This window comes from Equus caballus, chromosome 22, assembly GCF_041296265.1.
Source record: "Equus caballus isolate H_3958 breed thoroughbred chromosome 22, TB-T2T, whole genome shotgun sequence".
NCBI classification, from domain to species: Eukaryota; Metazoa; Chordata; class Mammalia; order Perissodactyla; family Equidae; genus Equus; species Equus caballus.
The window spans coordinates 2,699,786-2,727,038 of NC_091705.1; the positions used below are offsets into that span (position 1 = coordinate 2,699,786).

At 48.7% G+C, this 27,253-nt stretch overlaps 2 protein-coding genes and 1 long non-coding RNA gene across 5 annotated transcripts; 2 read left to right on the plus strand and 1 right to left on the minus strand.

The window, feature by feature from the left end:
- The first annotated feature begins 1,657 nt into the window (after positions 1-1,657).
- On the plus strand, positions 1,658-4,981 carry LOC100058575 (cystatin-9). 2 transcript variants are annotated; one of them, XM_001491493.7, is made up of 3 exons: positions 1,658-2,155; positions 3,702-3,815; positions 4,688-4,981. In XM_001491493.7, the coding sequence occupies exons 1-3, from the start codon at positions 1,748-1,750 to the stop codon at positions 4,775-4,777; spliced, it is 612 nt and encodes a 203-aa protein (XP_001491543.5). In that variant the 5' UTR covers positions 1,658-1,747; the 3' UTR covers positions 4,778-4,981. The 2 variants fall into 2 exon arrangements, with proteins under 2 accessions (XP_001491543.5, XP_005604493.3); XM_005604436.4 differs by having other exon boundaries at positions 1,739-2,155; positions 3,702-3,841.
- Positions 4,982-9,494: 4,513 nt separating this feature from the next.
- LOC138920103 (uncharacterized) lies at positions 9,495-13,214 on the plus strand. Its single transcript, XR_011430779.1, has 2 exons — positions 9,495-11,355; positions 12,378-13,214. It is a non-coding gene; the product is annotated as an uncharacterized lncRNA (long non-coding RNA).
- Positions 10,341-22,328, minus strand: LOC100058659 (cystatin-13). Of its 2 annotated transcripts, none has more exons than XM_005604437.4 (4): positions 22,112-22,328; positions 20,299-20,641; positions 16,094-16,207; positions 10,341-10,523 (listed from the first exon to the last, which is right to left on the minus strand). In XM_005604437.4, the coding sequence occupies exons 2-4, from the start codon at positions 20,524-20,526 to the stop codon at positions 10,440-10,442; spliced, it is 426 nt and encodes a 141-aa protein (XP_005604494.1). In that variant the 5' UTR covers positions 20,527-20,641; positions 22,112-22,328; the 3' UTR covers positions 10,341-10,439. The 2 variants fall into 2 exon arrangements, with proteins under 2 accessions (XP_005604494.1, XP_001491601.1); XM_001491551.5 differs by having other exon boundaries at positions 20,299-20,638; positions 22,112-22,289.
- Positions 22,329-27,253: the final 4,925 nt, after the last annotated feature.

Genomic DNA, 27,253 nt, shown 5'->3' on the forward strand with positions numbered 1-27,253 from the left:
TTGCATAAGACACAACCACTTTGGGTGGAGTTTGTTGCACACCTGGCTGCTTCACACATGTGAAAACATCAAGTTGCTTATTCACTGCAAATAACACATCTCACCCTGACATTGTCCTGCCAGGCGTGAGTTGTTGTCTAGTGGGAGACGATGGAACAGTGACCATGGAACCTGAATGAAAAGAAAAATCACAAAGACGCATGAGGGATAAGACGCAGCATGCTTCTTGTCAGAAAGAAGAAGAACTGGATCTCTGGGGAAGGTGCTAGCAGGCGCACACAGCAGGGCCTCTGGACAGTGGGCAACCCGGGAGAGACCTGGGATGGGACAGATTGCTCCGCTCTTGGCAGTGGATAATCTGTGTGGCTCTGAGTGAGTCTGTGCAGGAGGGACAGGCTGGCGGGGTTGGAGCAGCCTTCTCTCCTTCCATAGGCATCATCTAGTCACTGATGTCTAGGTTCTAGAAACCTTCCTTTTTCTTTGTCACTAGGCATGGTGTTCTAACCTTTTCCTGATCCAGTGTGGCCCCCAGAAACCATTCTCATACCCCCACTCCATGCCCTTACAATTGAGTGACTTCTCACTGTGATTTGGCTGCATCCACCCTCAAGGACTCACTCTGGACTGTGCTACCAAAGCGTGGTCCACAGACCAGACACATCACCATCCCCTGGTTGCTGGTTAAGAGGCAAACTCTGCAGCCCTGCCCAGACCCACTGGGTGAGCATCCTGGGGGAGGGAAAGGCCCAGGCACGTCGGTATCTACTGGCCCTCGGGGGATTCTGGGCCCCTCTGAAGTTCACGAGCAGCTGCAGACAAAGACTGAAGGCCTAAGGCATGGGCACAGAGCTGAAGTCTTGCTGGGAAAGAGTGTATTATTTGGTCCTTCCAGACCTCCACTTGCTGCTTCCGCTGAAGGCTGTGAAGGTCTCTTTTCTAGGAACAGACTGGCGCCCTGGAAATCGTGTCTGCTGAGCTGTGATGACTGTGGCCACGAGAGGGCACCAATAGTCACCTAATGGACACAGCTCGGCCATCCCTGGAACTCATTGGTTCCTCTCTTTCTTCTCTTTCACTCCACTCCCCCTCCTCTAAAGACAAAGTCCTGCAGGAGGGAAACTGGAGCCCAGTGTGTGACAATGGCCTCCTCCTGTGAACACAGCTGGGCCCGGCAGGCTGAGCACATGGCCGCGCATCCAGGAGCTGAGAGGTTGTGCAAAGGAAGATGCAGTGGGCTCAGCTGGAAGCTTCTGGGTCAGAGACCCTCCAACTCCCCACGCCCAGCATCAGCCCCCGGAGCCAGTGGGCCTTCTCTGTTCCAGAACTCAAGGGAGGCTGGGGAGCAAAGGGGGACAAGGAAACATCCAGAACTGTCCAGACCTCAGGCCTCTTCTGCTCCTTTCTTAGGAAGAATATGCATTATGTCTGGGCAGGTTGTCCTCTATCACCCACAAAGCCGGCTCCGGGCAGCTCATCCTTTCTGGCTCTGTCCCTCTTCACTGGCCCTCACCCTGCTGGTGTGTCTGGGGACCACCTTCCACTTATACCTCCTGCACTGTTGTCCTCATTTCGGCATCCAACTCTGGGGCATCCAGATAAAGTCTCCTCTCGCCATTGAGGTGCTGAGGGAGCACTTGTGACTGTGATTCAGCTACAGGGGACCCCTCATATCACTGGTCCTTCCAAACCTGTCCTGCTTGGGGCTTGTCCCTCTCTCCCGGACAGGAGATGATTTTAACAGCTTTGGATGGAGGACGCACGGTCACGTGCGGGAAGGACAGGGCGTAATAGCACAGAGGAGGCCCAGAGGGAGGCGCTTGTCCCGGAGCAGATAAGTGGACCAGTCCCAGGGAGGCTCTGGTGGGAGCTTGAGCTGGGAAGAGCGAAGCCCATGGGGGCCTGTGCGCCTGCAGCCGGGCCTCGCCGACAGCGGAGCTGGGCTCTGCCCTGCACCATGCTCCTGATTCTCTTAGGTTCTCAGCTCCTGGTGACTCGTGGCTGGAGTTCCCAAGAGAAAAGTGTCAGTGATGACCAAAGAGTCATAGAAAGTTACCTCCCAGCTACCGTGGAGTATGCCTTACACGTCTTCAACCTGAAGAGCAAGGACGTGAATGCCTACAGGCTGGTGCGCATCCGGAAGTCCTGGAGGGAGCAGGTAGGTGACCACTTCTCGCTGCCCTGTTTCCCTCCACGTGCTTACGTGAGGGTTAGGGGTGGAGGTCCTATCAAGGGGTCTTGTTCACTATCTGAAGTTCATAACACACAGGGAAAATACAACCTGGTCAGATACTTCAGTTTTTATAAAAGCAGTAAATTGGAAATGTAAAAAACCTTAGTGACTGTCTGCTCCCGTGCATGATGCATTTTGAGGCTTATGACATTGTTTAACTGAGGAATGACTTCCAAACATGGACTGTGAGGGCATGAAGATATCCAGCAAGAAAAAATGCAGACAGGAAATGTCGGAGGAGATAGAATGAGAAGGACATAAAAAGAGATAACCAGAAAAACAGAGAGAGAGAGAGAGAGAGAGAGAGAGAGGGAGACGGAGGGAGAGCGGGTTGAGGGTCAGGAGCACAGGACTGTCCCTCATCCTGAGGTCCCACTGTGAGGGCAGGGCCTCTTCTCTGACTTCCATGTGCTCTGGGCTCCATCCCATGGTCTCCACCTGGGGGAATGGATGGAATTTCACACTCTGCCCCAGACCATAGTTCTTAATCCTAAAATGTTCTCCTTGCAACGGAATCTCGACAGATGCAACCAGGAATGCCATTTTCATCTGGGCTGCAGATGTGAATGATGAAAACACTTTCATAAAGGAGTGCTTCCAGTTGTGTGAGTTTCTGTGTGTGATTGTGAATGTGTGCGTGTTGGGGACAGTCCCTCTGGATCTCTGGACCGAGAATCTGAAAGAAGGGCAAGGCGTCTCCAACCTGCACCGAGTCACACCTCTGTGCGCACTGGTGGGCAGCATCTCGGCCAGGTCAGCTGCCCCGAGCTCTCTCAGGCTGGACCTCTGCCCTGGGTTTTCTAGATCTGGAGTCACAGAGCGACTTTGCTATTTTGGGAATAATGGATGAGATGGAGTGGGAGCGCATGGAATGGATGAAGCAACATGGAGTGGAGAAGTGTACAGGAGATTTCAGAGTGCACTTTGCAATAGAACAAGAGGTTTACTGAAGCCATTGTCTCAATTGCATGTGTGTGCGCGTGCGTGCGTGCGTGTGCAGTAGCACTGTATGGCTTTTTTCTGCTGTCGGGCGAGTGAAAGGTGTGACAGCAGGGCTGTAGATGAGTCTTCCTCTCCCTGGGCTGAGATTACTCAGCAAACTCTTGCAGAGCCAACACCCTCCCAGGGACTTGGCACCTGTCCCCTGGGAATGCTGTGGTAGCTTCAGAAGCTAGCTGAGAGTGAAGGTGGGGTCTCACGAGGGCATTTGGGGATGTGGGGCTGCAGGTGGGTGATATTGATGGTGCATGATAGTCGGCCTGTGTCTACCCAGGGGCCCCCATGGGCCACAGGCTTCTTTGCTCCGAACTCCCCAAGCTTGGCTTTACTCCAGGAAGCTGACTCAGGCCCAGAGGCAAGCTCCCAAATGGAGAAGCGTTTGGGCCTCTCCCTACACTGCGTGGACCCACACTAGCAGCTTCTTAGGGGACCAAGATGAGTGTCTCCACTGTGATGTCTCTACATACCACAGGACGAGAACACGATGACGTTCTCCATGGAGCTGGACCTTCGCAGAACCAGGTGTGGGAAATTTGATGAAGATATTGACAACTGCCCCTTTGAAGAAAGCTCGGAGCTGAATAATGTAAGACACACATCTACTTCCCTCAGGTGACAACCGTGGACTCTGCATGGGGGTGCAGTGAGGGGGTGAAGCAGATGACAATGCCATTCCTAGGGACACACAGGAGTGAGGGAGCTACAGGCCCTGCTCCGTCCGCTGCTTGTGCAGCAGTAGGGAGCCTAGCCAGGCAGGCAAGCCCCAGGGTCCACCTGTAGGCCCCTGGCCATTCACAGATCCCGACTCTGCCCACTCAGCCCGTTCTAGCTGCCTGTACCCTGGGCCACACTGGTGTCAGATTGGTCCTGAGCACTTGGATTCAGGTCTCCTAGGCCCGAGGACAGATGTCCCCTCTCTGGTCTTCATCCACCTCCCTTCCCTGCTTTTAGGTGAAGAAACATGCCGGGGGTGGCGAACAGCCCCTTTGGCTGACTTGGTAGCTTTCAGGTCTCCCTGGCACTGCCCAGAGCCCAAGTGGGTGGGAGGCTGAGGAGCAGCCCTGCTGTATGCAGTTTCTGCTCCAGAGAATAAGAAGAGGTGAACCCCAGCTCTGGGACAAGCCCACCTAGTGTCAGGGACCCCTCTGAGATAACACCCACTGGGAGGGAGCATCTCACTGCTGGTCTCAGGCCATGGATCACACTGGGACAGCCTGGGGGTTCCCCTGGAGACTACAGGCCTGCTGAAGGGAGAATGACACAGGTGCCCCGGTGTCAGGAGATATCCAGATCAGGATCATCCAGGAATCAAGCTGGGGCTGCCCCTGAGGGCCAGAGCCTGCATCCCCCAGCTGCTCACCCGGGAATGCAAGGTTGGGATGGATGCTGTTCAGAGCTGGAGCCACAGGCTCCCCAAGACTCCTGCACCCACTCTCCATTCCCTGTTTGTGCCCTCAGACCATCCACTGCTTCTTCACCATCAGCACTGAGCCCTGGATTACAACCTTCCATCTCCAGAATGAGACCTGCCTGGAGGGGTTCCACTAAGTGAGACCACACCCTCTCCTGCCCTAAGACTGGCCTCCTTCTGGACTCCAGCAATTCCCAGCAGGTGGCCCATCGGTGGTTGAGCACACTGGGTTCTGTTCTCTTGATTTGCAAGTGTCTGGAGTCTCACAGCTGGGCCATGTGCAGACTCCTCCTTGTGCGTTTTCATCGCGTAGAGTAGATCATTAAACATCAGCATCTCAAGAGGCTTTGTACAGCATCTTCCTCAGGGAGGGAGCTGGGCATTTGATGGCGTCTTCCCGGCAGGGCAGCCTGGTGGGCCCCAGTTGAGAGCTCCTGTTTCCTTCTTGGACCTCCTGAGCCAGCTCCAGATGGCACAATCTGGAAGCACAGGTGCTTCTGAGCTGCTGTCTCAGGGCTCGTGAGGGATGACCTATACCCCTAGAAGTGCAATGAGCATGACCCGGCAAGGAACCCACAGTTCAGGATGGACCCAAACATGGCCTCAGGCCCCTCAGGACACATGTGGCCCCTGTCTTGGAGGCATGCTCACACACATTCTCTGGTCCACGACCAGTGGGAGGATGTAGGAGGGACTTCCAGCTTCCACTCACAGACCAGTCCAGCAGCAGCATCTCCTGGAACCTCTTAGAAATGTACAGTCTTGAGGCCTCTTGACCTTTGGACAATGAGACTGCATTTTCACAAATTCCCAGAGGATTCATGGGCCATTAAATTTGTGAGATGGTGTTGTAGCAGATGCCATTGAGACTCTGCTCAAATCTCCTAGAACAGGATTCAACAAACTTTTTTTCTAAAGAGATGGAGGGTGACTCTTGGCCTTTATGGGCCTTGCGGTCTCCTTCTCAACTCCCCAGTGTTGCCTAGTGTCCGGTAGGCCCCATGGACAGTGTGAACACAACAGAAGTGGGAGTGTTCCAATAAAAGTGTATTTACACACATAAACTGTGTGTAAATTTGTAAGGATTTGGTCCTCGGGCCCAGTTGCCTCGCTCCCCCACTAGGTGCCCCTTTAGTGCCCCTGCATCAAGGGGACCCAGGACCAGCAGGTTCCTGCTCCACCGCAAGATCCCCGTCTCCCACAGTTCGGCTCAGGGCTTTCTCTGTGCAAGTGGAGCTCCAACAGCAGAGCAGCGACCACCCTCAGGGGGAGAGGTAAGCCTGAGGACAACACTCCATCCCTGGGGAGGGCAGCAGGGGTGGAGGGGAGGCCCCGCTTCCCAGCCTCAGGAAGGCCAGTCAGAGGCGAGTTCCATGTGGTTCTCACACTTCCCAGCAGGAGAAAATCCGCGACCGTGGGGTGACCCATTACAACAGCCATATTGACTTCCTCCCTTTTCTGCCTCCCTTCCCCATTGTGCCTCCTGCGATCGCTTCCCAAATAAACTACCTACACCCAAGCCTGCCTGGTAGGGTCTCCCTCAGGGAATCAGACGGGACGTGTGCTGTTAGATATCTTCTGGACATGTCCTCAAGAGAGACCTGGATGGGCTTCCCAGGAATGTGTGATTCCAGGCAACGCTGAGGGGAGAGCATGGCAGTGGGCATCCTCGCTGCTGGCCAAGCATCGCTTAGCATCAGCACAGCTGTGTTATTGACCCATGGCCCTGCCTGCCTGGTCCCAGATTTGAGCAGGTTTTTCTGGAAGACCCTCCCACCACCCTCCTGTCTTCTCCCACCGGTGGTCTTCCCATTCATTCAACAGAAGGGATGTTAGAGGGCACCTTTTACCCACTGTGAGTCCTTCCCCTGTTTTCCTAGGAGTCAACCCCACTCATTCCACTCAGGTGCCATTTTCAGGCAGCTCCCAGGAAAGGGTCTCCCGTGTGGTCAGCCAATGGGGGAGACTTGACCCTGGACCCTTTGTGAGCTCATCCCACCTCCTGGGGCTGGGGAGGGAGCCCACGACAGAGTATCAAGGCGCTGCCCATGGCAGGGTCACCCTGATTCCTGCCTCACTCAGATCCCGCCGCGGGCTTTGTCTGTGGTTCTGCCCTGCAGAGGGTGTCTCCAGGAAGTGGGGATTTGTCCCGCTCCCACTGTCTCTCCAGCACCGTGATGGACAGGACATGTGCCCGGTCCTCGGTCTTGTGAGTGACAGGTTGAGGGCCTGTTCTCACGGGAAGACCTGTCCCTCCTGCCCTGCCCATGGCTGCCTGGCTCTGGGGGATCCGGGCCACTTCTTCGGGAGTCTGTGTGTTGAATTATCAGGGAAGCAAGTTTCTGGAAATTCAGTGTAGCCCTGAGGTGTGTCCTTGGGCAACACACTGCCAGAGGTAGAAGCAGGAGGTGGCTGTGAACACACGGTCAGAGGCATCGCCGGGCTCCAAACCCCAGGAAGGGTGAGGGGCTCAGCCCGTGGCTCCGTCTCAGGAGCCCCGTCTCTCCGGAAATGTGAGTCTGGCTGTGCCTGTGCTTCCTCCCAGCTGCTAACCCATCAGCCTCAGACTCCAGGTCTTCAAGGCGTGCAGCTGAAATCAAGTGGGGCAGTGGAAGAAACAGCTGCTGCATTTGTCAAGTGCTCTGCGTACTTACCCCGTGTTCTGCTCTCTGGCCACTTCCCATTTTCCAAGGGCACAGTGGGTACTTTCCTCAGCTTTCCCAGGTGTCAGGGTCAGGGCCCAGCCGTGGGGCTCAATAAATACAGGACTGAACACAAAGTAACAACAAGGTGGAGGACTTGGCTGGGCTTTTGCAAATGCCCAGGCCTCTTCCATGGGGCACAGAGGAAGGAGACAGAGGAGGCTGGGGTTTGGGGCAGGGGAGAAGGGCTGTCACGGGATGTGCACAGGGACACACCCCAGCTGTCAGCGGTCCTTGCCATGCATGCTCCTCAGCACGACTCCCCCACACTCCAAATCTCCACTTTGGCTCCTAAAACTCAGACGCCCCTCAGGTCCTAGTATGTCCCACGGGATCTGGACTCTGGGTTCTCCCTGGCCCTAGGATAGCCTGGGAAAGAAACATGCCCTGCTAAAAAGGGGCATTTTTTACTCCCCCCTTTTTTTTTCTCAAAATTCTTCATTATCTAAGGAGAAAAAAAAAAGTAATGGTGGCAAAGCCAACGCTTGTGTCATCTCAGGAGCAGGTCTCTGCAGAGGAGGGTTGGGGGCAGGACGAAAGTTTTCATGGGCTGCTGGCCACCAGGTGGCCAAGACTACAGGCTTCAATTTAATGAGCCTTCGAAACTTGGAAGAGAACGAGCCAACACTGGAGATGTCTCAGAGTCCACATGCCCACAAGTTCCAGCCCCCTCCACGCTCACATAAAATTCACCAACTGTGGGCAAATAAAACTCAATAGCCTCATTATTCAATAGAGCTGTCTTGACTCTGATTCTTCATCCTGAGTGACTCAATGCCTCAGAAGGGCCCAGACAGTTTTGAAGAGTTGAACTTGATCCAACACACTGTTAATACTAACCGGCTGACCTTGGATGTGGGCGGGAGAGTCTAGTTAGCCCCAAATGCTTGCAACAGGTATTATGGGTAAGATGGAAACAACCAGCTCAGGGTGTGTGAACACCCTGGCTCCCTCCAGGTGCAGCCACGCTGTCAGGGTTCAGAGGAGAAAGCCCTTCTCCAGAGGCTGCTCACGGGCCCAGGTGGGGCAGGCCAGCTCCAGCTATGGAGCAGGACAGCTGCCCAAGCTGCACCCCTACAGTAGTGGGGGCTGAAGGGCAGAGATGCGCAGAGAGGTGTGGGCTGCTGGGGCTGCGGGGGCAGCATAGATCCCCATCCCAGGGGAGGGGAGAAGCAGTGTGACAAGAACTGTCCTGCCGGTGTCCCCAGAAGTCTGCACACAGAGGAGGAGGAGGCCAGGGCATGCCTTTCCCAGGACACAGCTGCTGGCCAAGGCGAGGGAAGTGCAGATAAAGTGTGCCCTGCCTCCTGGACTCACCCAGGCAAGCCCCAGGGCGGCCACCCGCTGCCCCTCGGGGTGGACCTGGACTCCAGTAGGAGGTTGTTTCCCTTAGAAGCTGACCTTGAGACAAAAATCCAAGTGCAAGTGGTTTATTTGGAAGCGATCCCAGAAAACACCAGAAGGGCAGCGGGGAAGTGGGAAGGGAAGCAGCATATAATGGTGAGCAGATTAACACTGTGGGCACCAAGGGCTCTGTCTCGCTGGGCTCATCTCAGAGACTGGGAGAACAGAACGCACCTCAGTGTGATCTCCCAGGGGCTCAGAAGGCTGCACCATTCATCCTCCAACATCTGCCATTGGCTGAGGGCTCCTCCCAGAAGCACTGCCCCTCCACAGCCCGGTCTGACCCTTGCAGGAGGGGAGAAAGCCCCAGGCAGAGAGGCTCAGGTGCTTGCAGTGGGCCCTGCCAGAGGAGAACTCTCGGGAGCGTCTGCCTGTCAGCCGGGTGGCCTCTGGGCTTCCCGCCTCTCACATGTCTCCATTGGAACCTCCTCCTGTGCTGTTGTTGACATTTCCCTGGATGGCCTCCACCTGCACACTGGTGCTGTAGTTTCCACATCCAGGTCTCAAAAACTGGCTCTTTCTGGTCATGTTAACCCCCTTCATCATCTCAGCCCTCTCTACACACACACACTGGAGTAGCCGGCTTCCAAGATGGCCTCCACCGGTCCTCGTCTCCTGGTCTTCACACCCTTGTAGAGGCCCCTCCCACACCAAACCAAAGCTAATCTGGGTGACCAATAACATAGGAAGAGGTGATGGTGTGTGAGATCTGAAGCTAGGTCACAAAGGGCATTGTGCCTTCCATGTTGGTCTCTCGGAACACTCTGTCTGGAGGAAGCCAGCCACCATACCAAGTACACAACAGCCCTGTGGAGAGGCCTCATGGAGGAGAACAGAGGCCTGTCAACAGCCAACAACAACCTATGGCCATGAGCATGAGTGCCTGGGAAGCGGATGCTCCAGAGCCAAAGCAATCTTCAGATGAGGGCAGCACAGTCAACACCCGGGTGTAACCCACGAGAAATGACGTCTGGAGCCTCCTGGCCAAGCCGCCCGCAGACACCACAAGAGACATAAATAAACTGCCTAAGCCACTAAAGGCAGGGTGGGTAGTCATGCAGCATTAGATAACTAGTATCTCCTACTGTATGCACATGCGTGCCTACACACACACAAATGCAACCCACTCTCCACACACCATCACTATTGCATTTTTTCTGCCTCAATCCAAAACCAAAAGGACAACACAAATCTCCAAATGACCCATCTCCGAATGATCCCAGATTGGATCTAGGGTTTAAAACCATTTCTAAGCCATTGGGCTGGGTCTTCCCAGGAGTCCTGGGCAGGGAGATTTCTGTGGAAATCCACACTGGACACTCTCCAGGCAGCCAGAACCTTGCAGAAACTACCCAGCAGCTTGAAGCAATTGAGAGCTGGGTCATCCGGGTAATTCTCTTTAAAGAGCTGTCAGTGAAAAGCAATTTGTGCTCAGAGTTTGATGAGATATGAAAACAGGCTCACACTCTTTTCCATTTGCTGGGAGCAGATGGCCCCTGGTAGTAGCTGGAAGGGCTGCCCAGCACTGCACAAAGGCATCACATTCTCAGCACCAGCCCCTGAAGAACACGTAAAAAAGCAAACGGCCACAAAATGAGGTCAATGGGTCAGCTGTGTCATTTAAATGTTTTGCAAGTGTCTTTGCTTCTTTTTTAAAATGGAAGTGTGAGTGGCAGAATGTGCTAGAAGATAATTAGACATCTTTGCAATGTTTCTTCAGCATATTGAGTTCAAATTTCCAGGGTTTCGATGCAACAATAAAGGTGCAAAGAAACATCTAAAAGAGACAAAAATAATAATAATCAGCTTGAAAGAAAGAAAAATGAAAAACAAAAATCAACAAAACAGAAGTTCCTATTTCCAGGTGCTGGGATTTGGCTTCAGGCAGGCTGAAAGGTGGTCTGAGCCAGCCATGCCCCCGCAGTCTCTGGAGCTGCTGACCTGGGACCTGATGGTGGAGGAGCCAGCCTCGCTCACCAGGATGGACCCCTGTCAGTTCACCTCCCTGTGATCGGAAGCCATCATGGACACAGCTCCTTTCACTCCAAGGGAGCAAGGGCCAGAGCCCAGGAACTGGTCATCATCCAGAAATCCTCCTCTCCAGCTCTGGCCCTCATTCAGCCGTGCCGACTTCCCTGCAGCCCACAGAGATCCCAAGCTGCATGGAGGGCCCAGTGGGTTCTTCCCAGGGGAGGCAACACAACAAGAATAGTTCAGGGTCCTCATGGCTTGGGGAGGGGGGTCAAAGTCTGGCCAAAGACTACGAAGAAAAGCTTGTAGCTTGGGAGCTGAGAGAAGACTCTTCCCAGGGCCTACAGAATGAGCAGGGCTTCAGGGTGACAGTCTTGGGGGAGTTCACAGCGTCCCTCCTTTCTCTCCTAAAATCTTCACTCAGTTAGAATAAAAGTCTAAAGTAGGAATACTTCCATTACATCAATGGAAATGTGAATGGCAGCATCAAATAGAACTGAAGTTGCATAAGAAACAAAGACTGAGGGATCAGATTGAGGGAGAAAATAGGATCAAGCTACCCACCACCCAGACAGGCCACTGAAGGACTAAGGCCAGGCTGGAAGGACATCCAGGCCAGAAGGGCGTCCAGGTTGGAGGTGAGTTCAGGATGGGGTGAGCTGGTTCATGGCAGTGGTGGGGAGAAGAGAGAGTAGGCTTATCAGAGAGTTAGCTGATTGCTTAACTTCTAGATCAGCCAAGGCAGACAGGAACCAATCAACAAACAGAGGAATGGAAAATCCAATTATCAAGGTCAATCCTAGAGGACATTTTAGCAATGTGTATTAAAAATCTTTAAGAGACGAAAAAATATTGAACAAGTAATTCAACTTCTGGGAACTTTGCCTACAAGGAAACAAAAATCAGATATACAGGGGCTGGCTCTGTGGCCGAGTGGTTAAGTTCGCACACTCCGCTGCGGGGGCCCAGGGTTCGCATCCTGGGCGCGGACATGGCACCGCTCGTCAGGCCACGTTGAGGCGGTGTCCCACATTCCCCAACTAGAAGGACCTGCAACTAAGATATACAACTGTGTACAGGATGGGGTTTGGGGAGATAAAGCAGAAAAAAAAAAAAAAGATTGGCAACAGTTGTTAGCCCAGGTGCCAATCTTTAAAAAAACAAAAAAAATCAGATATGCACACAAATAGAATAGAGAAGAATATTCATTAAAACATTGCTTATAATAGGCAAAAATTAGAAAAACCTTAATTCTCGGGGATTGGCTAAATAAAATGTGGAAACACCATTAAATGAAATCAAATAGTTTCATTATATGACACTCCCAAATAACTGTACTATTTTAGAAATCCTTAGAGGTTATTATTAAATGAAAATATAGATTATGGAACAGTGCGCCATATGATCCCAACTACATAAAAATACAAATAATATAAAATACAGAAAAAACTAGGATATATAACAATATATTGACAGTGGTAAACTTTACATAAGGGTATTTATAATGGATTTAAGCTACTTAATACTTTTGAATATTTCCAAATTTTCTACATGAAATGAATCAGGCCAATAGCTTTTTAAAATAACATCAAGTTTTAGAATTTATTTTCCAAGGAGCTCAGACATTTACCCTTTTTTCTTTCTAAATCTCAATAAATAGCTAAAGAAAAGAGAGAAGATCAAGTCTGTGGGAGCTCTATGAAACAGGGAAGGACCCCACACAAGGACAAAGACAGGGAGGAACCTCAAGTGATAAGTCAAAGCAAACAAGGTAATGGAAGTCTATAGAATGCCAAGTACTCCATATAGAGGATGAAAGCATAAGAGGAAACCAAGAAAGCCAACTGCTTTGGAACTCCAGAAACCTTAAAGTCATCCTTAACTTTCCTCTCACACTCCATGGCCAATCCATCAGCAAATTCTGACCAAACCTTTCACAGACTTCCAGGACTGAGCACCTCTACCATCCTAACCAACATTATCTCTCATCTGAGCTATTCCAATAGTCTCCTCATAGACTCAAACTGATCTTGCTGTCTCCACCCCAGCCCCTTTCCTTGGTTTTCTCCATTTGTCCCTCCAGGTCTCCACTCCTCTTATCTTTACCCAGTACATCTTGGAAGACCAATGACCTCTATGGGCTGTGCCAATGGGTGTCAGTAGCCTCTGAACTCTATGGGTTTTGGCAATGGCCACTCTTGCCCTCTGACTTCTATGGGCTGTGCCAGTGGGCATCCTCACCCTCTGACCTCTATGTACTGTGACAATGGGCACCTTTGCCCTCTGATCTTTATAGACTGCATCAGTAAGCACCCTCTGGCTTCTAGTTGGGTTTGGCCAAAGGGAGATAGAGGCAGGAAAGTGGGAGGTTGGGAGAAGAGAGCGGGTAAGGGGGTTATAGTCGGTTGGCTGTATTCCTCCACCTGAGGCACCTGACAGGGTCCCTCTGATTGCTCCTGAGAAAAAGACATTAAAAAGCAAGTCCTAGAAGTGAAAACCTGAGTGACCACTAGTAACATTAAAACAGCTCAACCTTACTACAAATGGAGATGAAAAGTGAAATAATGAGGAGGTAACATTTCACATACATCAGACTAGAAAAATTTAAGACTCATAACCACAAGTGCTGGAAAGGTTGGGGGGAAATGAACGATGGCACACGGCACTGATGAAAGGTATGCTGCTTCAACCACTTTGGAGAGCACAGTTGAGTTGCGCATCACATATGGCCTACGACACACACTAAAATTGAAGTTGCACATGCTCCCAATACAGCAGCTCCCAACATCATCCCTGGGGAGATTCCTGCCCCTGGTCAGTGAGCATGTGTCAGGACTTTCACTGGAGCATTGTTGTTAAAAATTTAAAACAACCATGATTGTCCAAAACAGGGAAATGGTTAAATATGATGAAATACATAAAAGCTTAATATACAGTAAAAAAAAAAATTTAGCCCATTTCTATATACATCAACTGGCCCAGGAAATAATTTGGGATAAATAAATAATAGAAGATTTTACCAATATGAATAAATCTCAAAAAATATTGTTAAATACAAAACACAAAGTTCCAAAATTTGTGTAAATTTTGAAAAATACTCAAAACTTTGCATATATAGATAAAAGTTTTAAAAAATGGGTAGTAACACTACTCATCAATTTTAGGAGAGTGGGTATCTTTGAGGGGGAAGTGAAATGAACGTGTAACATTTTACCTGTTAAAATAAATAATTAAAATTAATGTGATAAAATGATAACTATTATAAAATGTATGTGGCAGGTGCATGAGTATTTGATACATCATTCTTAGTGCCTACCTGAATTTTTGAAATCTTATGTAATTGAAAATGATTTCTGATAGTTTACGACAAGAGTCCATTCTCTAGATATAGCCATCTACTTGCATTTTGGCATCCTGCTGTGGTGCCTACTATGCATAAGAATATGAAGATGATTTTTATTTTTAAAGATTGGCAGCTGAGCTAACAACTGTTGCCAATCTTCTTTTTTTTTTTCTTTCTGCTCTTTCTTCCCAAATCCCCCCAGTACATAGTTGTATATTTTAGTTGTGGGTCCTTCTAGTTGTGGCATGTGGGACGCCACCTCAGCATGGCCTGAAGAGTGGTGTCATGTCCGCGCCCAGGATCCGAACCAGAGAAACCCTGGGCCACCGCAGCGGAGTGCACGAACTTAACCACTTGGCCACGGGGCCAGCCCCCATAGATAATTTTTATTTGAGTGTGTCTGGGCAATTTTTAGCAACCACTAATCTGTCATTATTTATGCCTAGCCATGTCTTGTGCCAGCTTTAGGAATATACTAAATAGGCAAAAAAATACACAAGATATATATATACACACAACTTTGTTTATGAAAAATAAAAATTGGAAATAATGTCTGAAAATATCACCAAGAAAATTTGAAAAGGTGAAAAAATACATATATACATCAGCAGTTGTTAAAATGAAAGAGAAGAAAGGTTATTTTTATGAATTTATAGTAAAATTATCTTGGATATATTCACACAAATGATCCCAAACTCCTAGGGAGGGGATAGAATTATGAGACCCCTATCGCTTATATTTTTATGAGAATATATTTTTAGAAAATATTTATGTACACTTAAGAAGATTACATTTAAATCCAAATGTTCTTGTTAATCCAATATGATGAGAATAAGGAAAATTTCCCATTACGGCTGAGAAATGATCTGACCCTTTCATGATAGTGCCCATCTGGGCATGAGGCCTGGCTACACCCAGACCCAGCTGGAACTGTTCCTCAGTGGTGACATGAAAAAGCAGAAAATTTAACATGTGAGACTGTAATGGGCATATGGGGCCCTTGGGCTAGGAGTCTTGGGACTGTCCCAAAGCCTCCCAGGCCTTCCATACAGCAGCTGGACTAGTGGAACCAGCCAAGAAAAGTTTTGTGGGGCTTTTCTGGCTGCAAAGCAATCACAAGCCTGCAGAGTCTGTCATGCCATACTCCCTACTGGGCAAGCAGCTCCAGCAGATTGGGCCCAGTGTAAGCAGTCCACCAAGATGGCTGTCCCTAGTTCCTTTCCTGCCAGTACGTGCATGATGCTCTGCCCGTGGAGAGGAGAACCTATGGCTTCCCCTTGAAACTGGGCCTTGTGACCTGCTTTGACCAAAACAATGGAGCAAAAGGGATGTTCTCTGACTTCCAAGCCAAGGCCTAAGGAAGACTGGAGGTAGCTTCTGCTTAGAAGGGCTACTCCCTTGGGACCACAATGTTGTAAGGAAGCCCAAGTGTAGGACGACTATTTCATCCCAGTTTTCCCAGGATTTCACTGGTTTTAGCATGGAAAGTCTCCCATTCCAGGAAAGCTCTTAGTCCTGGACCAACCAGGAAGACTGGTCACTCTCCACGTTTGCCCCGTGGAAAGTACCTGAGCAGAGTGAGAAAGATGCCCAGCCAATTCCCCCAACTGTGTCAGCCATCCCAGCTGAGACACCAAACATTTGAATAGAGCAGTCACCTGGAATATTCCTGCCCCAGCACACACCACAGAGGGCAGAACAGTTGTCTGGCAGAACCCAGCCCAGACTGCAGAATAGTGAGAAATAATATTAGAAATAATAAACAGTGCTGCTTTAAGCCACTAAGTGTGTGTGCGTGCATGTGTGTGTGTGTGCACGCACACGTGTGTGTTGGTAGGGGTAGGGGGAAGGTGGTATCAGCAATAGATAATAAAAACAGTGCTCTAGGTCGGGAGCCTGGCCATCTTGAGTCCTGAGTATGATTAGAATATGGTTTACAAAGGAAACGAGAATCGGAGCAGGGCTGGTCCCAACAGCTTTCTCTGTCAGGCACAAACCCAACCAGGCCACCACTTCTCAGATCAGCCACATACCTTTTGCATTTTGGGATCCTGTTGCAATAAGCAGTTTTCACTTTCTCCTGCAATTTTCTTGCACATTGTTCGGGCAATTTTGACTTCAAGAAAGTAGTCCAAACTATCTGTGACCTGTCAATGAGCGATTTAAAAATTAGATGTCATAAAAGGATACACGGTATCAATTGTCATCTCTGATCAATAAACATGCTATTGCCTGCTGAGGGTCAATGAGCCTCTGCCCCATAGTTTCCTTGCCAGAAGTTTTGGGGTTTGGGGCTTTACCTTGATATCTTTCTGTTTCTGTTTCTCTGTGTCTCTCTCATCCTGGTACTTAATTTTAAAGTAATGGCAACTGTCCTCGAGATAAAGTGAGAAAACTATTCCCCAAAAATGTTTTCCTGGGAAAGCTAATGCTCTGCTTTTTGGAGCTTGGGGAATAAACAGCAGATGCTGCGGTATCTTCATAGCTAGTGAATAGATGTTGAGGGAAGGGGACATCCCAGAGCTGAAATTGGCCTAGAGGGTGTGGCTTCTCTCAAGTCCCCGCGCTTTGCCGGGTTTAGTAAACCACACCTCATTCCACGTGAAACACTCTCCAAAATCCTTCATTTCCAGGCAACCTCCCCTCCTGTGCACAGCCCACCGTCAGCCCTTTATTCGAAGAGGGCCTGGTGGGCAGACAGAGATGCATGATGGCAAAGGCAGACTTTTATCATTGAAAAGTGAACAACAAGAAAACAAGGTTTACAAGAATTAGGGAAAAAAACATATTACAGGGAATGACCCAGTTAAACACAATAACTGACCCCAGGAGAATAAGTGATATTCAGAAAACATAGAAAAATTTTGGAAATTCTAGAAAAGTTGCCTGAGCATTGAACAAAATGGGTGTGGTAGGCAGAGATCTAAGTATGATTTCGTGAATATAAAATGCACTTTTAAAATTTTCAGTTATGCATGTAAGTGTATAGAAAATGTCGGGAAGGACAGAGCAAACCACTTTTGGTGGCGCCTTCAGGGTGAGTCAGGTTGGAAATGCAAGAAAATGAGTGTTCACTTTCATTTTTTTAACTCAGCAACTTCCAAACATACTCCTAGTACTTTACGACTGGATATCAAGTTTCTCAACCTCGGCACCATTGACACAGGCTGGATAGTTCTTTGTGGTGGAGGCCGTCCTGTGCGCTGTAGCAGGCTTAGCAGCATCCCTGCCCTCTGCCCCTAGATGTCAGGAGCAGCCCCTTCAGTTGTGATGACCCAAAATGCCTCCAGGTATTGCCAAAAGTCCCCTGGCGAGGAAACCCACGCCAGCTGAGAACCGCAGCTTCCTACCTGAGTAATAGTTCCGAGTTATAATCACCATACAAACACACTCCTCTAAATCAGATTCAACAGCCATTACCTGCCTGCCCGCTCTAACCTGACCCCAGATTGCCCAGGAAGGGGAGGCATATGGGGGTCCTGGCTGCTGAGGCAGCCCCTCCACCCTTTCACAGACAGGCCTCCCCGGACTCTCCTCACCTTCTGTGACACCCTCTCCCTCCCCTTTGGCTGCACTGTCCCCGCTCCACTCCACTGGCATCATAAAGAGGCAGCCGCGTGTGCCGACTCAGAGCAGGTGGCCCAGGTTTAAATCTTGGTGCTTCTACTTAGTAGCTGTGTGAACTAAGTTACTACACCTCTCTGTGCCTATTTCCTCCTCTGTAAAGTGGAAGAAAGTGGTTCCTACTTAACGAGTTGTGAGACCTGAATTGGTGAGCATATGAAAAACAACTGAATCTGGCACAAAGTAAACTTTGTATAATTGTCAGCTGTGGCCCCAGCCTACTGCCAGTGCTCGTTTTTACCAGCATCCACGCTGCGCGAAATCCGCAGCAGAAATTCAGTCCTCTGTGAGCTACCGCAGGTGGCTGCAAACTCTTCCTTGAAAGGCCGGAGAGTGAAGATTTTAGGCTTTGCCGAGCATGTCATCTTGTCATTGCAGTGCAAAAGCAGCCCCAGACCATACTCAACAAAGTACGTGGCAGTGTTCTATTTACAGATACTGAAATTTGAATTTTATGTCCTTTTCAAATGTCACAAACTATTCTTTTCATTTCTTATAACCACTCTTAGTTCAGGGGGCACACAAAAATAGGCAGCAGGCCAGATTTGGCCTCAGGCTGTAATTGGCCAACTGAAACAGATCTTTACACTTTTAACTGAAATCATCTAACAAGACATAGCCATTTTCTTTATATAGGACCTGTGTCTATGTTGTTAAATTTAATCCGAATTGCCATCCAGCATTTTTCTTTTTGCTTTTGCCTTGTCTTCAGTTATTTTTGTTTGTGAGGGTGCATTTTTTTTGCCTCTTTCTTCAATATGTTTTCCAGGGGTATGTAGCTGACGTGCCAGGGAATTTTAATTACCTCTGTTCTAGCCTCTTTTGAACGAGTTTCTATCTGACTTTTTTGAATTCTTAGCCACATTCAAGAGCTTACAGTGAACTGAGAAATAACATGCACATTCATGAAAAAAATAGCACATAATAGAAAATGGTATATAATTTTTAAGATAACATGAGTATTTGGTTTGTTTTATTATTAAATATCTACCTATGAACAGAACCATCTACTTCCATTTGTGTAAGTGGGAAAGCAAGAGAAGTCCAAGACAGCAGAATAGTTCTGGAAAGGTGCAGACTTCACTAAGGACAGGTACTAAACACAAGTGGATGCCGAGGCCATCAATATTCATGAGGTGTCCCGGCCCAAGAAACACAAACAGCATAACCAGGACCACACAAAAGAGCCAGAGGGAGCCCACGTCCCAGCGTGTGGAAGATGGCTGAGGAGCCAGGTGTCACAGCCTCAGCCAGGATAAAGCCACCGATTAAACCTTCTCTCCTGACCACATAAGACAGCAGGAAACTAGGGCAGCTTGGCTCGTGACCTGGAGGGACGGACTGTAAAGGTTAAGGGGAAGATGGCGGAAGGAGACGGAGCTAATGAAGGAGGAAGAGGAGCGGAAGACGTGTCCCTGCTCTTGTGTCGGGCCAATGTCACCACAAACTGGGGCCAGGGCAGCCCCGGCTCCCCTTCTGCCACCCTCCCTTTCCTTCCTCAGACTCCAGCCAGATCGCCTGATGCCTGGTCCTCGACGCACCTGCTGCTGCTTTTGTCGGGCTCCCACACAGCCGCAGGACCATCAGCTTCCTCAGGAAATATGCTGCTGGCCTTCTAACCCCTCCAACTGCCCTAATAACTTCCTTTATCGTTTTCTCTAAATCTAAGAGATAATACAGGACGACACGACATTTATTGTCATGTGTCTTGTCTCCTTTAGTTGAGAACAGTTTTCCTGCTTTTTTCATATCTTTCCTGACATTGACATTTTTAAGTGGTCTTATAAAATGCCCCAAGTTAAGGATCTGTCTAATTGCTCCTCATGATTACCTTCAGGGTAAGCATTTTAGGCAAGAATACCATCCCCAGGCGATGATGTGTCCTTTCAGCGGCATCACATTAGCAACAGATGATGTCAATTTATTGACAACATTCACAATTATTGACAACAAATTATTACCAATTTATTTTAACAAGCATTTGGTGAACAAGGCCTTCACCAGATTTCTTGATTTTAAGGGTATTTTTCCCCATTGTAATTAATTAATAAGTCCTGAGCAATTTGTTTGCCAACACTCTCTCACCCAGTGGTGGTAGGATTCATCGATGATCTGTACCTGAATTAGTTTTTACCATGGGGTTGAAAAGGTGACTTTCTAGTTACACGTTCTTTTACGTCCATAGGAGGAATAGGGAGAGCTTTCCCTTCTCCCTTGTTCGTTTTCTCAGTGAAGCTCGACTGGCTGGTTCTTTGCTTGTTTGTGTGTTATAATCCATCCCTGTCATGACTCATTTTGGTGATATCAACTCAAAATTGTCCTAAACTTGGCCCCTTCAAGCTTGACCCCTTCTGGGCTCTCACCTATGCTTTCTGATGTGACTATAACCAATTTTAAGTTATTTTAATGGATATGTTATGTTTCATCCCAGGATCATAAAGGATGAAGTATAACTAATTTTTCTGCAAAAACCTTTAAAATAAAATTAATACATATCGGCTAAAGGCATTCTCAGCTGTCTCCCGCTGCCCCATCTCAGCAGCCGTCCATGGACAATGGGCCCACCACGACCACACACATGGGGAGAACGAGCAAAGAGCGAGCGCTCACGGACCTGCTCCTGGGATTTAAGAACCTTCACCACCTTGTAGCTGTACTTGTCTCTGCTGGCCTGGTTGTACTTTTTCATGGCGAACCACAGCGCCTGCTGCACGTACACGTAGGATTCTGGGATGTCTTGGAATTCTCGCACCACCTTTGGCGAGCCCCAGGTGTGGACGCCTCTGGACACAAGGGCCACAACGGCCACCAGGAGCAGCAAGCTCAGGCAGAGCCTGGCCATGGCGCCTCAGCCAAGTGGACACAGGCAGAGTCCCTTCTGTCCTTCCAGGGCTGCGGGGGAGTGTGGGCTGGGCTTGCCTCTCTGCCTCTGCGCCCCAGTCCTCCTGGCACTGCTGCTGCGGGTGAAAAGGAGAGACCTTCTGTTAACATCATCTTTTACGGGCTTCTTTCTCTCCTTCCCCAAAAAGAAGCCACACAAGAAATCTGCAGTCACAATTCAGTCCACTTCCCACACTGGCTGTTTCTTTTCTGGAAGAATGTGTACCTCAGTGCACTCGCAAGAAGAAGGTGCACACGCATGCACACACATGCACACACACACACCCATTTCTTCCCTGCCAGGCGACCCCTATCTCTTTGTCCACGAGCTCCCTGTATACCCCGTGAAGGCCTTGTTGTACCCTTGTCCAATAGACTCGTCTATTGTAGCAGGTCTGTGTACAGAGACAGGCACAGACAGCAGACACGCTGCCACAGGGAGAGTGCAGGTCTCAACGCTCACCTTGTTTGTTTCCTTTCCGATGTGAAATCCTCAGCTAAGCTTTGTACTGGCCTCGACACTGTGCCCTGCATCTCCCCTCTTTCTAGTCAGACTCAGTAACTGCCCTGGGATCTGTTTATTGAGCATCATTGAGTCTTGCCAGGCCCTGTAATCAGGGCTTCCCATGCGGCAGCATAACAAGTAACCCCCTCCATACGAGGAAAATGGGATGCACACAGAGGTCGAGTAAACGTCTCAGTCGCTTGATTAGGCATGGGAGCTTTACCTCATTGCCTGCCCTGATGTGTACCTTCAGACTCCCACAGTCTAACGAGTGTGTACGCGTACATCACAGCTTGTAATGTGCATCTGCTTTTTGAGGAGATGCCATGCTACTATAGAAGATGAGTCAGGATGCAGTTGTGAGACCCGGGCTCAACAGTGAACGTGTTAGGTGTGGATCATGAGTAGGTGGATAGCTTGAGAGATGAAGGCAGAATCCTTAAGCTGTGTTCATTCCAGATAAGCGGTAAGGACAGCACATCTAAGTTGAAAGAGAATGTGACGGCAAACCCGAGACACCTCATCTTCCTCAGGCACTAAATAGACATAAGACAGATGCAGCACAGCATGGCCATGAGGGGTGAGTGCAGCCGCCCACGGGGACCCCATTCGGTGCAGTGTGCCCTCCCCCAGGAACGCGAACCAACCCTCGGCTGCGCGGGAGGCTGATCAGCCCACCCAGCTGTGCCAGGTAGATTTCCCAGTGTGTTTACTGACTTGTTGGACCTCTTTGCTCAAACCTCCACCGTGGGCCCTATAACCCCCATCAGCATGGAGGGTGCTACAGAGAGAACGTCCCATGCCCGGGGGTTGTCTCTGCCTCACTTGTCCTGCATCTTAATCATATTAACCTGCTCCTTCTTGTTACCCAGCTTCTCGCTGATGGTTTACATTGATTTGATACACGCGGGATTCGAGCAGCCAACTTTGGCCTGAGGCTCTCTGCTCCATGATCTCCGGAGTCAGTTGCCCAGAAAACACTTGGAGTCCCCCCTGGCATCACAGTCATTTCCCACCTGGCACAGCTACACCTCAGACCCACCTCGGACCCAAGCTCTTCACTGCGTTCCTCCTTGCTGAGCCTTGAGCTGGCTGTCCTGGCCCTCAAGTGGTAGATTTCTCCTTCCTGAGCTCCAGTCAGCTCCCAGCTCGTGGGCCACTCTCCGACTCCAGCACACTCAGGGTGTCAGTGGGGCCTGAGCTCAGGGCTGCTTCTGCCCTCTGGCTGCTCTCCCCAGCCAGGTGGTCACACATGGTCCCTTTGTGAGGTAAGCCCAGCCCCTGTGATGCTGCTCAAATGTGTGGCACCTCTAACAGGGTCCCTCAGCCCTCACTGGTCCAGAGGCTCACAGGGAGCCACCGCGTCTGCCCCAGCGCAGAAGTCTTCACTATCGTCCATGCCTCCCGACTTTCTAAATGTCTGGGCTTCGGACTGAACCAGTTGGAAGTGAAAGCACCTCCATGGCCATTTCTGTCGGGGTCCTGTTATGTGACCCCATGGTCTTAGGGGCAGGATGAGGTGTGAAACAGCCAGGCTCAGGGAATCTGGGACCCAGAGGCCCTCAGGGAGGGGAGGCTGTTGATGGTATCTGGGCCTGGAGCTGGTGGCCTACAGCCGGCAGGAGCTGCTGCCAGAAACACCAAGTAAAAGGTGCCAGCTGGCAATAGCCATGGGGCCTAATATACCTCTGGGGTCAAATGAGTGGACCCCACTAGCCCGTTGGCTGTATCTTTCCCATCTGTAACCTTGTCCCAGGTGAGCATTTCTGATTCTGTTTCCTCGCCCTCGCTGGAGTGTCCTCTCCTGTTTGTGATTCTCAGGTCCCAAGCCAGGCTCCAATGAAGAGAGCTCCAGCCACTCTGCATTTAGGGCCTGGCATGGTAACAATGAAGGAGCTCCCAAGAACTCAGAAGTTTGGAAATTGCTATTTCTCTTTCCAGGATAAAAGATAGATCAGCACAAAAAGGATCATACCTGAGATCCATAGGATAAAATTCCAAACAGGAAGTCAGACTCTTGGGCCTACAAGACCTGGGAGCCTCCAGCTAGCGGTCCTGTGTCAGAGACAAATTGCATGCTCACTCCACCCGAGGAGCCCTCGCGAAGCACATATGAAACACAGACACCAAAATGGAAGAGGACAACAAACTTGGCCACACATCTCGTACAGCACAGCATACACACACAAAGTCACGGGATGAATGGATGAATAGGATAAGTTATTTGGAAGATATCCGGCAAAAGGCCAAATGCCCCTTTTATAGAAGAAGCTCTTTAAAATCCAAAAGACAAAGACAGTTTCCTCCATTGTCTTGGCTCAAAGAGGGCCAAGAATTCAAACAGACAATACACCCAAAAGGAATCCGTTTCCCCTGCTGGCCACGCATCAATTGTTTGAAGACAGCTCACCTGTGGTGAGGCCTCTCTCAGCTGCCCCCACTGATCCCCCTGCCACCTGGCGCCTCGTGTTCAGAGTAAGTTGCACAGCACAGAGCTGAGAGACACCCACATCCTTCACTGCGAATCCCACGGGTCTGGACAGGAACCCAGGCATTTGTGACCCCACATCTTCTCCTGAAGAGGGTGGTCCTTGAGGAAGTAAAAGGGGCTGGGGGGAGAGTTTGCTGAATGCTGTGATGCGTGTGGACCCGCAGGTCTGAAGGGGAAGCAGCTCCCTCAGGCTGAGTGCAGGGCTGGTCCTCAGGCCTCCACTGATGGAGTGAGGATGGGAGAGAGCCCTCCACATCCTCTCTGCAAGGCCCCACTCCTCCCCCACCAACGCTCTCCCCACCAGGCACGCCTTAGCCATTTTGGTCATCAGCAACTGCAGATACTGACTGTTCCAGATACTACTGATGCATAAGAGCATTTCAATTTGCTCACGATCGTGGCAATCGAAATTTCAGGGAGGATGCAGCAAGGTGCTTCTCACTCAAGGTGTTTCATGGGGTGCCATCGGAGAGCCACCGGGACAGAAGCGAGCACACTGCTCATGGGTAGGGTTGTTCTTTAAACAGCTTGATAAGCAAATGGCAGACAATAGGATATATTGCAGTCTATGAGGAAGCCGTTTGGTGTAAAACTAATTTGGCCTGACCTTGCTTTTCCAAAAGGGCCTGACGTGGCTGTCGAGCTTGCATTATACATCTGCTTCAAGCATTTGCTATGTGTCAAAGACAAGAACAAATGGCCTTAAGATAAAGGTGCAACTTCCCCCACATTGGCATTTCCTTAAGGATGAGCATCTCTCCCTAGGCTAGGAACTGATTGCTGCGCCCACTCTGCTGTGTCCACTGAGACAGCAGACCTGCTACCTACCATGTGAATAGCTCTGCTGTGCCAGCTAGGCAATCTCGTGACTGTTGTAAAAGGGACATTCCCATCATATGTGACATACGGTCTTTGTTCCAAGACAGTGTACAACCACTCTGTACACGCCACTTCTTCAGTGCCCTTCCTTCCTTGGGAAGGGAGGCCCCAGGCTAGGGCTAGTCTTCAGATATGGCTCATAATAAACTCACCCCAATTTTGATTTATTGATTTGTTATGGATTATTTATATCAACAAGCTTTATTGAAATATAATTCTCATACCATACAAGTCACTCATTTGAGTGTACAGTTCAATGACTTTTAGTATATCCACAAGAGTTTTACATCCAAAACTACAATCAGCTTTAGAATATTTTCATTACTCCGAAAAAGAAACCCAGCCCTCTTTAGCCATCGCCCCCAATCTCCCTGCCCTCTTTGAGCCCTAGGAAACCACTAATCTACTTTCTTTCTCTAAAGATTTACCTATTCTGGACATTTTATATAGATGCAATCGTGCTACCTATGACGTTTTGGTGTCTGGCTTCTTTCACATAGCGTGTTTTCAAGGTTCATCAGTAGCTTGTATTGCTACTTTATTTCTTTTTATTGCTGAATAATATTGCATTGTACTTGTATACTGTGTCTCATTTATCCATTGGTCAATTAGTGCACATTTGGGTTGTTTCCACTTTGGGCCGTTATGACTAATGCAGCTATGAATATTCATGTTCAAGTTTTGTGTGGCTGTGCTTTTATGTCTTTTGGAGACGGACCTGCGAATGGAAACATTGGGTTGCATAGTAACTTTATGTTTAACTTTTCGAGGAGCTGCTAGATGGTTTTCCAAAGTGGCTGCACCAGTTTACATTCCCACTGGCAGTGTATGAGGGTTTGTTTCTCCGCATCCTCGCCAACACTGGCTATTATCTATCTTTTTGGTTATAGCCATCCTAGTGGGCATTACGTGAGACAAGTAAAAAGAATGACAAATTTGACACAGAAAATTTTAATTTCCGTAATATCAAAGTGCTATTACAAGTAAATTTTTTTAAAGACAAAAATCCAATAGGAAACTTGTAGAAAAATCATAAACATAAATCACAGAAAAAGAAATATAAATGTCTCTAATACATATGTGAAGATATGCTTAACCTCCTCAACAATAAAAATTCAAATTAGCCCAACAATGAAATGTCACTATTCTCCTACACACTGGAAAAAAAATTAAACACCAAGACAGTGTCCAGTTGACAAAGCGCCTTCATCAGCATTGGCAGAGGGGGACTCCCCCAGTCTTTGTTAACAGCGATTTAGCAATCTCTGTGAAACATTAAAAGTTACATATTCCTCAATACAGTGTTCAACATCTAGGATTTTATCCCACAGAAATATTTGCCTACGTGCACAGAAGTGACTGAAAAATTATTCACTGCAACACAGTTTCTAATAGTAAAAAAAAAAAGGAAATGAAGGAAACAGCCCAAATATGTATCGATAGTATACTATTAAAATATGTACTATCTGTGCAATGAGATCTAAAAAAATTAACCAAAATATGTGCACGTACTGACAAGGAAAGATATTTGCTCTGTATAAATGTCATAAGCAAGTTGGAAACTACTATGCAGAGAAAGAGCTGGATTTGTTAAGAATAAAGATAATTGTTATGAGCTCAAATAAAAACAAATCTGGAGATTTGAACCATTCTCAGGCCTGTGCCTGAGGGAGGAAATTACACAGAAATGTCACTTTCTAAGTTATTTATTTCTGTAATACTCTATCTCTTAATAAATAGAATTACTTTTATAAAAATTTCAAAGTTTCATAGTAAAAATTAAATGTAGAGAAGACCTTCAGATGCAGAAAAGCAAGTGTCCACCCACCCTCTGCCTCTCGGGTCCACTCCCTGGGACTCAGAAAAGACATCGTGAGTCCTTGATACAAAAGATGAGGATTTAGTTCACACATCAGCTCTCTTTATCTTCCTCCTTCTTCTCACTGTTTGCAGGAATAGTGGATGGATGGATAGATGATAGATGATAGATAGATAGATAGATAGATAGATAGATACTCTACTAGTTACTTTTATAAGTTTAAAAAATATAACCAAACGTCTCCTTCTGATTCATAAACTTCCAGGAGTTCCCCGTGAACTTCTCTTGGTAGGATAGGATGTCAGCAGCACTGCCTTTCCATCACCTCCTGTATCTCCATGCCCCTCCATATGTTGTCCATGTCCTAATTTGTCCGCCCTCCCACAACTGTGCTTTGCTATTGGATCAGCTAAAAAGTTGAAAACCAAAATAACAGATGCTTAAATGTGGGGGTCTAGAGGACTGACATTCTAAGTTTCTCATTTTTTAAGGGTGATTCTCTGTGTGATGGCAGATGATTGATTGAAGTACAAGAGTGGAGGAAGCCGGGTGCTCAGTTAAAAAAGCCTATTGGAATATTGCAGTTGTGAAAAGGTGGCTGCTGCTGGGGTCTAAGCAGATGAGGGGAAAGTGAGTCATGCTTAGAGGTATGAGCTGGTCGAGCGAACCACACCTGGAGAAACGGGAGTCAAAAGTCAAAAGTGACCCTAGGTAATAAGTGCCTTAAGCAGCAGGTGGTGGTGGTATGTGCTGGGGTGGGGAATGAAGGAGGAGCAGGTTTGGGCAGGAAATGTGGAGAGTTGAATTCAGAGTAAATAGAGTGTCAGGTACCTACAAGATACCCCTGTCTCGGGTAGTCCTCACCCTACCCCCACTTGCCAATCAATCCCTCGCTCACTACCCCCATTATACTGGAAATAGTCTTATTTATTTGCTCATTTGTCTAATGTCTGTCCCTTCCCCTGACCCCCATGATAGTAACTGGATCTTTCCAT

What these genes read in the sequence shown, in the direction of transcription:
- LOC100058659 (XM_005604437.4), bottom strand. Translation starts at nt 20,526, where the DNA reads ATGGCCAGGCTCTGCCTGAGCTTGCTGCTCCTGGTGGCCGTTGTGGCC. An exon ending in TTCTTAAATCCCAGGAGCAG is followed by an intron (nt 16,208 to 20,298) that starts GTCCGTGAGCGC and finishes GCTCATTGACAG; the next exon opens with GTCACAGATAGTTTGGACTA. An exon ending in AGGATCCCAAAATGCAAAAG is followed by an intron (nt 10,524 to 16,093) that starts GTATGTGGCTGA and finishes TGTCTCTTTTAG; the next exon opens with ATGTTTCTTTGCACCTTTAT.
- LOC100058575 (XM_005604436.4), top strand. Translation starts at nt 1,748, where the DNA reads ATGGAGGACGCACGGTCACGTGCGGGAAGGACAGGGCGTAATAGCACA. An exon ending in GGAAGTCCTGGAGGGAGCAG is followed by an intron (nt 2,156 to 3,701) that starts GTAGGTGACCAC and finishes TACATACCACAG; the next exon opens with GACGAGAACACGATGACGTT. An exon ending in CACACATCTACTTCCCTCAG is followed by an intron (nt 3,842 to 4,687) that starts GTGACAACCGTG and finishes TTGTGCCCTCAG; the next exon opens with ACCATCCACTGCTTCTTCAC.